The sequence below is a fragment of the Chiloscyllium plagiosum genome, chromosome 3 (genome assembly GCF_004010195.1).
Source record: "Chiloscyllium plagiosum isolate BGI_BamShark_2017 chromosome 3, ASM401019v2, whole genome shotgun sequence".
NCBI lineage: Eukaryota > Metazoa > Chordata > Chondrichthyes > Orectolobiformes > Hemiscylliidae > Chiloscyllium > Chiloscyllium plagiosum.
In genome coordinates this window covers 19,980,539-19,995,336 of record NC_057712.1, presented here as the reverse complement: position 1 = coordinate 19,995,336, position 14,798 = coordinate 19,980,539, and the positions used below count along the sequence as shown (strand labels likewise).

Genomic DNA, 14,798 nt, shown 5'->3' with positions numbered 1-14,798 from the left:
GTAAACCTTCTCTGCACCCTCTCTTAAGTGTCCACATCCTTTTGGTAATGTGGCGACCAGAACTGTACACAGTATTCTAAATGCAGCCAAACCAATGTCTTGTACAATTTTAACATGATTTGCCAGCTGTTATACTCATACCCCGTCCAATGAAGGCAAGCATACTATATGCCGCCTTGACCACTCTACCCACCTGTGCAGCAACCTTCAGGGTACAATGGACCTGCACTCCCAGATCTCTCTGCCCATCAACTTTTCCCAAGGCTCTTCCATTCATTGTATAATTCGCTCTAGAATTAGACTTGTCTAAATGCATCACCTCACGTTTGTCTGGATTGAAATCCATCTGCCACTTTTCCACCCAACTCTCCAGTCTATCTATATCCTCCTGTATTCTCTGATAGTCCCTTATGCTTTCTGCTACTCCACCAATCTTTGTGTCATACCAATCTTTGTTACCATGAAGGACTCTCCTTCTCAACCTTTTCCCTCGCCTGAGGCCCTCAGGTTAAATCACCACCAGTCACTTCTCTTTGAGAGAGCAGCCCCTATGGTCTAGAAAGACTATGGAATGCAACACCTCCTTCAACAGGGTGACATGATGGCTCAGTGATTAGTACTGCTGCCTCACCGTACCAGGGACCAGGGTTTGATTCCAGCCTTGGGTAGCTGTCTGTGTGGAGTTTGCACATTCTCCCCATGTGTGTCCGTTTCCACCAGGTGCTTTGGATTCCTCCCACAGTTCAAAGATGTGCGTCTTATGTGGATTGGCCATGCTAAATTGCGCCCGAGTGTTCAGGGATATGTAGGCTAGGTGGATTAGTCATGGTAAATGTGGAGTTGCAGGTTTGGTTGGGATGCTGTTTGGAGGGTCATTGCTGACCCACCGGGTCAAATGGCCTGTTTCTGCACTGTAGAGTGTCTGTGGACACTCTGGGATATAGACTCAGGTCCTGGAGACTTATCAACCTTCATTAAATTCTCCCGTACAGCCACCTGATTTCTCTTAACCACTCATTCTTCCATGTCACTTGGACCTATAACAGTTGGTGATTTCTTATACCTTTCTTTATGAAAATAAATAAAATAAAAGTAATTATTTAGCTTCTTTGCCATTTCTCTATTCCCCTTTCTAAATTCTGACTCTGCTTTTAATAGATCCACATTCATCTTAGCTAAGTGTTTCCTTTTTGTATATCTGTAGATGTTTTTCAGTTCATTTTTGTTTATTACATTTATGATGAATGAAAAAATCCATGTTACAGATGTTCCGTTAGGAGGCACAGTAATTTATATAGGCGAAAGTGAGGACTGCAGATGCTGGAGATCAGAGTCAAGATTAGAGTGGTGCTGGAAAAGCACAGCAGGTCAGGCAGGAGCAGGAAAATCGACGTTTCAGGCATTCCTGATTCCTGATGAAGGGCTCCTGCCCGACACGTCAATTTTCCTGCTCCTCAGATGCTGCCTAACTGCTGTGCTTTTCCAGCACCACTCTAATCTTGACAGTAATTTATATAGATGAGAATAGAAAGTTGTAAAGGGACAGACTAAGGCAATCTATCTTCCCCACTTTTATAGATGGGGTGGTGTAGTAAACTGACATTGAAATTCTTTGATCAACACTTGACACCTCATATGTATGTACTGAAGGTTCACAATCTGAATATCACTGGCTCTATTTTGTTGCCATAGATTTATATGCATTATTACATAGTGCACTAATTACAGGGTGTGTGTGGAGTGTTTCACAAGATACTTAAATTGCATAGTTTGTTTTTTTAAAAGTAGTTCATTTTATGATTACGCATGTTAGCAAGTCTCTTACTTTAACAAAATTGCACTTTTAAACAGGATTTTAGCATGTGGTCTGGGCATTTACTTATACTGACTCACTTTTGAGATGATTGGTTTTTAACAGTGAAGCAATTCAATCTTGACAGTACAATTATTCATTATCAGTTGGGTTGTGTCTTGCATAGGCTTTCATTTGTAATTTTAAGAATTATTTAGTCATCATGTTGCAAACTTAATGAATAGTTACATCTAAATGCATTGTAGCTTTGAACATTTAGGCTAGGTTTTCTGCCCAGTGATTTTGAAAGAGTGGCAAATCTAGAACAATGGGACAGCTTACTTCTGGTTTATGAAAGCTAAATTGTTGAGTACATCTCTGGCTAGTTGATCCAGTGGTATTGTTCTCATTTTAGGGCTCTTGGGCAAAACATGCCTAGTAAGGAAAGAAAACCTTTTAATATCTCTATTTCTTCCAATATTTTGTAAGTGATGGATGGGGTGAAGGCTTAGAGGTAGGAGGGCTGGAAATGCTATCAACACTGAGTTGCTGTGTTGCTTAACTGGAGGGGGGTTTGCATTACAGGTTTATGAACATCGGGGTGTTGGAAATAATGAATATGGAAGAAGTGCAAGAGATTGGAGAGTGGCAAATTTGTAACTCCATATAAGAAAGGGTGCAGGGACAGTCTTATCAACTGTAAACCAGATAAATGATGTTAGGCTGAGTATGGTTTTAGAATCCGTAAATGTGGTGGGGGGAGGGGAATACTCAATGGGGCACCTGGAGAGGTTTCAGTTTGTTAGAGAGTCAGGTCAGATTATTAAAAGATGGATTGTGCTTGATGAATCTTATTTGAATTTATTGAATTATTAGAAAATATTGAAGGAAATGCAATGAAAATCCATACAAAAACTGTTAACAAAATTGTGGCTCATAGTTTAGGAAAATCATTGCCAAGTTGGGTTTCAAAAATATGCTTTAGGAGACAAAACAGTGGTCTTTATTTTCAGAATAAAATTTATACTTTTCCAAAAATTAATATTAGAATCATTGTCTTTTTATTGATGACTATAAATTACTTTGGATATTGAAACAGTAAAATTTTAATATTTGCTGCTTGTACCAAACTTAAAGGTGTGGCAAAAACAGGGGTGGGGGGAGGGTGTAACTCTATTGACTGCAACAGGACATAAGTAGAAATAGTGGAGTGTGCAGACAAGTGGCAGGTGACATTTCATAGATGTGTGAGGTGATACATTTTGACAGGAAGCATACTGAGAGGCAATGTAGACTAAAATGTGTGTAGGGACATAGGAATCTGTAAGTACACGTGCAAGACAAAAGAGTGTGGAACTGCATATACGCTTAGATCTTTGAAATGGCAAGACATTGAGACAGTGAGTAGCAGAGCACATGGGATCTTGGGCTTCATAAATAGAAGCGAAGAGTTCAAAAGAAAGGAAGTACAGCTCCATAAGTCTGTTTAAGCACTTAATAAGATCATGGCTGCTCTGACATTCCTTAGGACCTCGTTCCTGAGTTTTCCCCGTAATTCTTGATTCCCCTATTGATCAAGAATCTATGTCAGCCTTTAAATATACGTAAGGACCCTACCCCACAGTTCTGTGGCAGGGAGGTCCAAGGACAGTCTCTTCTCTGAAAGAAGAAAGTTTCTCCTCAGTCTTAAATTGGCACTCCTTTTGTTCTGAAACTGTGCCCTCTGGTTCCTATGATCTCCTATTCCATGAACATACATGGAATAGTGTAGGTTAGATGGGCTTCAGATTGGTATGACAGGTCGACGCAACATTGAGGGCCGAAGGGCCTGTACTGCGCTGTAATGTTGTATGTTCTATGAAAAAGGTGACTGGGGAGACAAAAAAAAGGCTTGAGCGGTACTTGGGTATCTATTTGTTCATCATTTGGATGCTTTCATATTTGGGTTGAGTTGACAAAAATTACAGCCTACATCTTACCAGGTTGATGCATCATACCTGAGGCCATCAGAAATTACCACTTCTAAATAGGGCTAGTTTGTGCAGAATTTTAATTACTGTACCAGATCTTGGAGACAATATCAATATGGTTATCGTTTAAAAATTCTATCGGCTCATGCAGAAGACTTTAAGCTGCTGGACAAAAGTGATTTAGTCACTTAGGCTTGTCTAATTTCATAACACATTGACACTTGCAGCCAGAGCTAAACACAAAGCTGTACAAAGATAATTAGAAGGACATAGTGGATGATTTGATTAACTAAATTCTCAAGTTCTTGGGTCACCACAACAGACCGTGGGAAGATCACAAAACGTGAAACTTACTGCCAATTTCGAGTTCTAGCTCATGAGGAATAATTGGGACTCTGGCTTCTTCCTGCAACCAAATCTGCTACTGATTGGAAGCAAATGCTTCCAGAGTTCTGCTTTATTAAGGAGAGGTTTGGTCTTGGAGCTTTAGCATATTTTGAAAAGGAGGGCTAGTCTTGTAGCCTGTCATCATTTGTTGTTATAATAATCTCTTTCAATGGAAAGGAAGTTTTGAACCATTCGGTTGAAGGCCTGTTTGGAACCCAAATTTTACCAAGATGGTGAGAATTCCTTACATTCACCTTGTGTCCCTTGTCCAAACCTTAAATTTGTATCTCCTAGTTCTTGAACCACAATGTGGAAAAACTTTCTTTACCAACCTTCTGAATAAATCTCAAATCTTACACACCAACAGCCCATCTAAGTGGTGCATTTGCTGGGAAAGTTACATGTACACTGATCAGCATACCAATGAATGGCATCTATTTCTGGAAACTGCAGACCAAAACATTTACAAGGGACATTTTTGAACACCTATCAAATTTCTTTTCAATCTCCTTTACTGAAGGCGAAGAATCTCAACTCCTTCAAACTAACTTTGTACTGTAGTTTCAATACCTCATCTCAGAAACCAGCAATATATCTCCTCTGCATCCTTTTAGAATCAGGTTCCATGCAGTGTGGGAACAGGCCCTTCGGCCCAACAAGTTCAAACCGACTCTCCGAAGAGTCACCCACCCAGACCCATTTCTCCTACCCTATTACCCCACATGTACCCTGATTAATGCACCTAACCTACAACCCCTGAACACTGCAGGCAATTTAGCATGGCCAATCCACCTAACCTGCACATCTTTGGATTGTGGTAGGAAACTGGAGCACCTGGAGGAAACCCACGCAGACACAGGGAGACCGTACAAAGTCCACATAGACAGTCATCAGAGGTTAAAATTGAATCCATGTCCCTGGAGCAATGAGGAAGCTGTGCTAACCACTGAGCCACCATGCCATCCCTTAAGACCCCTTACATCTATCACCTTACTTACAATCGCCATCACTTGAGTAGTAGTATCAGACAATGTGAGGGGATAAAGGCTGATGAGTCCCCTGGCCCTGATGATTTGATTCATAGGATCCTAAAAGATGTAGATACAGAAATAGCTAGATCAGTTGTAATTGTCTCAAAAACCTTGGATTCTAGAATAGGAAGAGTTTAGAGGGATAAGGGCCAAGCACTGGCAAATGGTACCAGATTAGTTTAGGATATCTGATTAGCATGGACGAGTTGGACAAAATGGTCTGTTTCATGTTGTACACCTCTATGCATTTAAGTATCAGAGGATTAAAAAAACTGCCAATGTGACATTGCTCTTCAAAGAAAACGTGAGGGAGGCAAAAAACGGGTAACTATAGACCAATTAGCTTAATACCTATTGTTGGAAAAGTATTGCCATTAATTATTAAGGAGGTAATAGCAAAGCATTTGAAAATCACAATTGTATCAAGCAGAGTCAGCATAACTTCATTTAAGGACAATCGTGCCTGACTAATTTATCAGCGTCAATGTGTGACAGAGAAGAACCAGTAGATGCGCTGTATGTGGACTTCCAGAAGGTGTTCCACAAGGTACCTCACAAAAAGTTAAGTCGTTAAATAAGCGCCCATAGCATTGGAGGCAGTATGTTAGCACAAATAGAGAATTGAAAAGTGGGCAGGAAACAGCAAATGGGGATAAGAAGTTCTTTTTCAGTTTGGTGATCTGTGACACTCCACCAGGATCAATATTGGGACCACAACTGTTTACAATATATATGGATGACTGAGAGAATGGAAGTGAATGTTCTGTAGCCAAATTTGCAGACAAAAAAGGCAGAAAGGCAAGTTGCAACTGGGACACAAATAGTTTACAGGGAAATATTGATTGGTTAAGTGAGCAAAACGTTAGCAAATGAAGTATAATGTGTATATAAAAAAAAGTGAAGTTGTTCATTTTGGAAGGCATATCAGAATACTATTTACATGGGAGAAAAGCTACAATGCAAAGGCACTTGGCGGTACTTGTACATGAAACACAAAAGGTACACGCAGGTACAGCAAGTAATTAGGAAGGCTAATGGAATATTGGCCCTTACTTCAAGCGAATTGGGCTATGAAAAGTAATGTTTTACGACAACTGGACAAGATGTTGGTGAGACATCTGGAGCAGTCTTGGTCCCCTCATTTAAGGAAAGATATTGCATTGGAAGCAGTTCAGATAAGGTTCAGTAGGATAGTCCCTGCTATGGAGGGAATGTCTTATAAGCAAAGGTTAAACAGGTTGGGACTAAATTAGAATTCAGAAGAATAAGAGGTGATCTCTTTGAAACGTATAGGGTTCTTAAGGGGATTGACAGGGCAAATGCCGAAAGGATGTTTCCCCCTTCCATGTAGGAATTCTTTTCAGTAGGGATGAGTTCCACTCTTAATGTTCTCAAAACAAAATATTGTGAGCCAGTCAGCACTGCTCTCAGCTGACAAAGAGACTATTATCCAAAGCTCAAGATTTGTCGTTCAGAACAGCTAACACTACTTGCCCTAAACTCTTGATTTGAGAAGATTGGATTTCTGTCTATTTGAAGTTAATTTGTGAGGTATTCTTGCTAATCTGAAAGATTTATTGTTATGATGGCTGAGAACATTTTTTTGGCAAGTGTCTAACGCAAAGAAATGCGCTGTCTCCTGGATAGTAATAGGTGTGCCGAATCACTAAGACAAGAAAACAATTGCCTGTCTAAGTGTTTTTGTTGCTACTGATCCTTAAACATTCTGAAACAATTCTTTGGATATTTTATAAACCTATGTTTTAAAATAGAAAATAGTATTGACATTTTTTTGTGATAGCATAATTAGTCTTGGGAATTGTATTTGTTGGAATTATATTTGTTAGAACTAGCAATGTAAATAGAATTTTCTTAATTATATGATTGTCAAACACTGTTATGGGGAATTGATGCTTAATATCATTTAGTTGCCTAAACTGGTCAAATATTTTGTGGAGGCTGACCACTAAGAATTTGCGAGCTCATTTCATTTTTCTTTCATGTAACTGAAGGAAATAATTTATTGAATTAAATTTAGATTGCTATAAAATGGATATGTGGTTACATACAAGGCTTTCTTAAAGTGATAACATACCTTCTTATTTTCTGTAGTTTCCAGTAGAAGGTCAAAGCAGAGCGATAATATCTCTTTATGAGCAATTTGGAATTAGTTCAGCACGATATGGTAATTGTCATAGTCTATGGATTTTCTTTGACCCTAGATTAATTGTTTTATTTTATAATGTATGCTTTTTTATGCATGCATGACATGCTGGTGGTTGTTGCATGTCAAAATAGAATGGTGCATGATTTCAATCCTACTTGAATTCACTTTGAAAGAGAGCTACATATATGTAAATTGTTGAGAAGCTTCATTTAGCAGCTATGTTCTGCAGCACTTGAGCGCAAGAAGCCATGCTGAGTTAATTGGAGAATGAAGCTTGCATGATTGTTCCCAGCAGCAAAATGAAGAATCATTCATATATATTCAGCTAAGATGGTTCATGGCTGAAGGTGGTTAATGAACAATGAGCAAAAATAGATGTATTAACTTAAATTTGTGATGTGAAAAAAAATCAAATCCAATGCACAGCATGTTTAATTTTGTCAAGTTAGATGTACGTCTATTTTTTGTTTGTTTTAAATGAGTCTTCCAATCATGGAAAGAGGAAATATCACCAGGTATTCAAGGTTTATCTGTCAATACAAGGCCTCTTGTATGCCTGAGCCTCATACATACACATATGGGGAAAGATACTTATTGTTGGCATTCGTTTTGTTGATGCAGCTTTTTTTAATAGGATTAAGATCATTTGTATTAAAAGTAAAAGCTGTAAATTGTTTTTTCTTACACAAGTGTTGAAGCTGTAATTTTCTTTAAATTCATATCATTAATGCATCTTTTAACACCAGCCTTTTTATTTTTTTTTTGTTTCTGTCCACATTCGAAAGTATAATTAGTTATCCCATATCCCAGTTCCCGGCTACTTTTGCAATTCTTGATTTGATTGAGTTAAAGTACTTTTTGATACTTGTTTATCCGTCTCACCTTCATCTGGTCCATTTCCGACTTTTCCCTTTCCTGACTTCATTGTTTCCATTTCTTAGAATCGGCTGTCCACCACTATCCATTACAAGCCCACCGAATCCTACAGCTAATTCAAATACACCACCTCATACTCTGCTTCCTGCAAGTTCTCTCATTTTCCAAGTTATCCACTTTTGCATCTGTAGTTCCATCAGTGTACTTCTGATTTGATTTCTTTCCTTTAACTGAGGAATCCCCTGTACTGTGGTTGTCAGGGACCTCAGCTGTGTCTGATCGATCTCTTGTACTTTTTCCCCCTCCATCCCAGAACAAAGATAGGGTTTCCTTTGATCTGACTTTCCACCTTGCTAGTCTCCACTCTTAAAAGATCATGCACTTCTGTTTTCCACCTTCTCCGGGGAATGCCAGCATTGAACAAATGGTTGTCTCCCTATGCTGTCAGCATTTCACAGGGACTATTCCCTCAGTGACACCTTTGTCTTCTCCTAATATGATCCACTTTAGCTCTTATGTCATTTAAGTTCATGAGCACAAAAACAATCAGCTGAGCTGTGTTGGTCATGTCAATAGATTCATCAAACTACGGTGAGCATAATTGCTGAAAGGATTCTTTGGACAAATGTTTGACTCTCCTTGCTGCTCTGGAAGTGCCAAATGACATGCTCTGGATTGCATTTTTCTTTTGCTTTTAGTCTTTGAATAAAAAACATCCACAATTATTGCTTTGATTAGTTCACCATCTGTATATAATTTTTTTTGTTTTCTCAGAAGATTACAAACTTGAAATCCAGCTTCAGTGCAGGCTTAGCCTTTTGTTGTTGGTTAAGGATAAAATGACTGAGCTTTCAAAACAGCCTTCTGCTCATCAACTTTCTTTGTCCAAGGCATACTGTTCAGAGAAAACCTCACATGAATTTACTGCACAACATGGTGTGATTCCTTTTTTTTAACTTACCAATATCTATTTGTGACATACAATGTAAATGTCTTGCCTTTTACAGTTGTGAACATAAATTTATTTTCCCATTCCAGGTGGAAATTGTACATTTCTGGTTCCTTTTTTTAGATGGCCCAGTTTCAAAGCTCATCATTATTGCTGGAGGCATGGAAGGTCATTTCTGTGGTTGCAATTTGTTTCCAGGCCACTGGTTAGCTTGCATCACTCTGATATCTGATTTGAATGTGGCACCATGCCCCATAACATTTCTTCTTACGTGGAAGCAGCTGTAAAAGAAAAATGCAGGGCGAAAGAGAATGAGTAGAAGAATGGGGCTAGCTGAACTGCTCCGCAAGCACATGATGGGCTAATTTGACTCCTGTGTATCTAGTGCTGTAATATATTGGCATCAGTTACTAGTACACCTCTTCATTTGGAAGCACTAGCTTTCGGAGTGCTGCTCCTTCATGTGATTGTGATAGCCACCTGATGAAGGAGCAGCGCTCTGAAAGCTAGTGCTTCCAAATAAACCTGTTGGACTATAACCTAGTGCTGTGTGATTTTCAGCTTTGTACATCCCAGTCCAACACCGGTATCTCCAAATTATGACCTCTTGATTTGTTTGCATTGGCACTACAAAGTTAGATTTACCCTGCAATGATAGTCCATGTACACCAAACTGAAACATGATGCACTAAGCTGGCAAAATCTGCTAGGAGTTTGCATTTTTCTTAGCTATGCAGCTTTCAGAAGCAGAAGTGGCATGACAATTCATATACGTGCAAGGGAGGGATTGTTTTTGCCTTCATCACAGACTTTGTTTCCTGGCTGCCATTTCCATTATTCTCCATGGCAGCTGCCTGCATCTGAGTCAGGCCATTCGCAACCTTGACGTTCTGTTTGACCTCAGTGGAGTTCAGAACAATATACCTGCTTCACCACTAAGACTGCTCACTTTATATTTATATAACAACTACACTTCTGCTGTTGAACTCTCAATTAGGCCTTAAGCTATTCTAGTGCATTCCTGGCCAGTATTCTACTCTGCATAAATTTTGCCGACATTCAAAATTCTGGGTATATCTTAGCTGTTTTCAAGCCTTAGTCACCATTCTGCTCAGTGGCCTACTGGTCTAGCAACACCTGAGTTTTAAGATCCTCATTCTTGTTTCCAAATCCAACCATGGAATTGCTCTGTATCGTGTTCCCATTTAGCTGCTTGGCTGCTCAAAGGTTCCATGCACACCAATCGGTGTGACTTTTGACTCGAAGTCACAGCAGTGCGCTGAACTCCAGTTCATGCAGCAGCAGAAACGTTATATACACTGTAGCTCTTTCAGGTATCCATGTCTCCAAGATCTCTGCATTGCTTCAATTTTGGTATTTTGTGCTTTCCTGATCATCACAACATTGGCAAGCATCCTTTCAAATGTCTTCCCTATATGATCTGGAATTTACCTCTACCTGTCTATGCTTCCCTCCTCTTCAGGATGCTCCTTAAAACCAAATGTTTTGATTGAAGCTTTGGTTCTTTTTCCAGATGACTTGTGTCAATTATTTTTCTGACATATTGCTATTAAATATCTTCAGACCTTGGAGTGCAGGTTCATAGTTCCTTGAAAGTGGAGTTGCAGGTAGATAGGATAGTGAAGAAGGCATTTGGCATGCTTTTCTTTATTGGGAGTATTGAGTACAGGAGTCGGGAGGTCATGTTGTGGCTGTACAGGATATTGGTTAGGCCCCTGTTGGAATATTGCGTGCAATTCTGGTCTCCTTCCTATCGGAAAGATGTTGTGAAACTTGAAAGGGTTCAGAAAAGATTTACAAGGATGTTGTCAGAGTTGGAGGATTTGAGCTATAGGGAGAGCTATAGACATTTACATTGTATGTCACGAATATATATTGGTAAGTTTAAAAGAAAAAGGAATCACACCATGTTGTGCAGTAAATTCATGGGCTGTTTTCCCTGGAGCATCAGAGGCTGAGGGGGTGACCTTTTTATAGAGGTTTACAAAATCATGAGGGGCATGGATAGGGTAAATTGGCAAAGTCTTTTCCCAGGGGTCGGGGAGTCCAGAACTAGAGGGCATAGGTTTATTGTGAGAGGGGAAAGATATAAAAGAGACCTACAGGGCAACTTTTTCACACAGAGGGTGGTATCTGTATGGAATAAGCTGCCAGAGGAAGTGGTGGAGGCTGGTACAATTGCAACAGTTAAGAGGCATTTGGATTAGTATGTGAATAGGAAGGCCGGGTGCTGGCAGGTGGGACTAGATTGGGTTGGGATATCTGGTTGGAATGGACGGGTTGGACCGAAGGGTCTGTTTCCATGCTGTACATCTCTATAACTCTATATATTGCTGTGCTGAAAATCAATACAAGTTGATGATTTTCATTTTTGTACAAATACAAGCCTTTCTTTATCCAGCTGAGTGGCAAAACATTCAGCCAATTATGTCCTACTTTCTGCAACTTTGTAAATTTATTTTTTCTCATTGCCTTGAATAACCCTTCTGAAAAACTTATTTTGAATGAAACTTTTTATTGGTGAATTGGTGTCTTTTGCTTGCTCCCAAAGGGTTTTAAGCTTCTGCATTATTCATTCTGTATAAATGCCATAAATAGTTTATTTGGATGGTGAGAAGGAAGGGAACATGGGTGTATGTGCATTCTTTAATAGCAATCATTCTTGTACTTAAATGCAAAATATTTGATTTGTCCATTAATTTTTCACATTGCTTTGCTTTGTTAACTATGCCTGGTGGGAGTGTAGCTTTTAATATTTTGAGTTGTGCTTTGTAATTTGGAAGAATTGAGAAGCAAAACTTGGAAAAATTTAAATAATGAGTACTCTCGGCTATATTGAGGCAATTTTCCAAATCCACCCTTCTGGCATAATTCTTTTGAATGTTTAACGTTGGTCTTGTTAGTTAGATAGGAAAATATTTGCATTTAAATTACAAATCATTCATAAAATTTAAATTATTTCTGAAACCTAATTTATTAGTTCTCTCCTTGGGCTGGTGGGGGAGGGGAGCGGTGCTCGGGGGCTAGGCCATGGGAGCATTCAAGCCCTAAAATTATTGAACTCTATATTGTGTCCGCAGGGCTGCAGGGTTCCCAAGAGGAAAGTGAGATGGTGTTCTTTTAGATAGTGCTGAGCTTTGCTGGAGCACTGCAGCAAGCCTCATACAGAGATGTTGGCCAGCGAACAGGGTGGTGTTGAAGTGGAAGCACACAGGGCCTTTTTGTTTGAGGGCAGAACGGGGATGTTCTATGAAGTGGTCATCCACTTTATCCTTCATTTCTCCAATATAGAGGAGATGACATTATGAGCAGCAAATGCAGTAAATTAGGTTGTGTGAAATGTAGGACGAGGGCTGCTTCACGTGGAAGATATGTTTGGGCCCTCCGATATTGAGGAGTGGGGTGGGGGGAGGGTGGCACTAATATTCACTGAAAATCCACCTAATCCCACAGCTACCTGAACTATACATCGCATCCTGCTCCCTGTAAAGTCCACTCCCACACACACACCAGGCTTTGTTATCACACAGTCTGCCATTTCACGCTACCTATTGTTAGCCACTAACAGTCTCCATTAACAGTTATTTACCCTCCAAATCAAATCATTATTCACTCCTTTGTTTCTCCAATTGTTCTTCTCTCTCTTTGGGCTCTATCCCTACCTACCATTTACTCCTTACACCCTCCTCCCACTATCTCCTGCATATAAACTGATATTTCCTAGCTACTATCAGGTGGGAGGAAAGGTCACCAGACCCTAAATGTTAACTCTGATTTCTGTTCATAGATGCTGCCAGACCTGCTGAGCTTTTCCAGTAACTTCTGTTTTTGTACCTATATTTGGAAGTGTGATGGGAATAGAGCAACGTCTTTTCCCTGGATTGGGGGAGTCCAGAACTAGTGGGTATAGGTTTAGGATGAGAGGGGAAAAGTTTAAAAGGGACCTAAGGGGCAACCTTTTCATGCAGAGGGTAGTATGTATATGGAAATATTGGAGGCTGGTATATTTACAGCATTTCAAAGGCATCTGGATGGGTATGTGAATAGGAAGGGTTTAGAGAGATATGGGCCACGTGCTGGCAAATGGGACTAGATTATTTTAAGATATCTGGTCGGCAGGGACAAGTTGGACCGAAGGGTCTGTTTTAGTGCTGTCCGTCTCTATGAATCTATAATGACGCAGAGTCACACACTTGATTCCAAACAGTGTCTTGGACATTCCTGAAAATCTTTGACCTCAGGTAGTCACAAGGTCAAGAGTGCTATGTTGTTGCAAAGGAAATTGCTTATTTCTGATTAGTATTTAGTGACATTTTGGTTTGTATTAATTTCCTCTATCATTTGTGGGTTTTTTTCCCTGAAGTGGTCTGACAAAACTTCTTTTTTGGCTTATCAAACACAGTGCTCAAATCTCTGCCAGTTACGGACTTAGGAACAGAATATAAAGTCGCTGCATTTATATTGCATCTCTTCAGAAATGGCATTCCATTTCCCTAATTGTGCAGCACCAGGACCCAAAATCTTAACGTGTGGCACATCGCTGAAATATTCAGATTTTGGTTGAAGCTTTTCATCTTGTGTTCAGGCTGACAAACGCAAGAATGTCAAATTTCAAATGATTACAACATCTTATCCTAAAAGGAAAGAGCGTACTGATTGGTTGGCAAATTGTTTCTAGTTGGCCAAGGCATTGCAATTGGGAAAGTAATGTCTGCTCAGATGAGGAATATGATAGACACCTGAAAGTGCTCAAGGATGCCCTTATAAGAACAGGATACGACACTCAATTCATTGACCACCAATTCTGATGGGCCACAGCGAGAAACCATAATGACCTCAGGAGACCGATGTTGGCTGCAACCGATTAGGGTACCCCTCATTGTCCAGTACTTCCTGGGAGCCGAAAAACTATCCCATGTTGCAGGCTGCGAAGAACATCTTATCGATGAGGATGCGCACCTCCCTAAGGACTTCCCCATGCCTCCACTTCCCTCCTTTTAAACAACCACCAAACCTTAAACTCATTGTTCGCAGCAAACTGCCCAGCCTTCAGGACAACATGGACCACAACACCGTGCAACCCTGTCACGGCAGCCACTGCAAGATGTGTCAGAGTGTTGACACGCATATCACCATTACATGTGGGTACACCAACCACGATGTATGCAGCAGGTATTCTTGTGACTTGGCCAATGTTGTCTATCTCACACTGCACGCAAGGTTGCCCTGAGGCATGGTACATTGGCGAGACCAAGCAGATGCTACAACAATGGATGAATGGACACAGCACAACAATCGCCAGTCAGGAGTGTTCCCTCCTAGTCAGGGAACACTGCAGCAGTCCGGGACATTCAGTCTCGGACCTTCAGGTGATCTTTCTCCAAGGTGGACTTTGGGACAAGCAACAACGCAAAGTGACCAAGCAGAGGCTGATAGCCAAGTTTGATACCCATGGGTATGGCCTCCAACCGGGACCTTGGGTTCATGTCTCACTACAGGTGACCCCACTATGCTCTCTTGCTCTCTTGCGCGCGCTCTCTCTCTCTCTCTCTCTCTCTCTCTCTCTCTCTCTCTCTCTCTCTCTTGCTCTCTCTCTCTCTCTCTT

At 40.3% G+C, this 14,798-nt stretch overlaps 1 protein-coding gene across 4 annotated transcripts in view; it reads left to right on the top strand.

Moving 5' to 3' along the window:
- The window catches only part of LOC122541510 (lysophospholipid acyltransferase 2-like), a 130,841-nt gene that overhangs the window by 80,553 nt on the left and 35,490 nt on the right, over positions 1 to 14,798 (top strand). For 2 of the 4 annotated variants that reach the window (XM_043678351.1, XM_043678358.1), the window contains exon 2: positions 7,293 to 7,365. The exons of the other annotated variants lie outside the window; for them this stretch is intronic. In XM_043678351.1, coding sequence (XP_043534286.1) covers positions 7,293 to 7,365 — 73 coding nt within the window. The remainder of the gene's footprint in view (positions 1 to 7,292; positions 7,366 to 14,798) is intronic. 4 annotated transcript variants of the gene reach the window in all.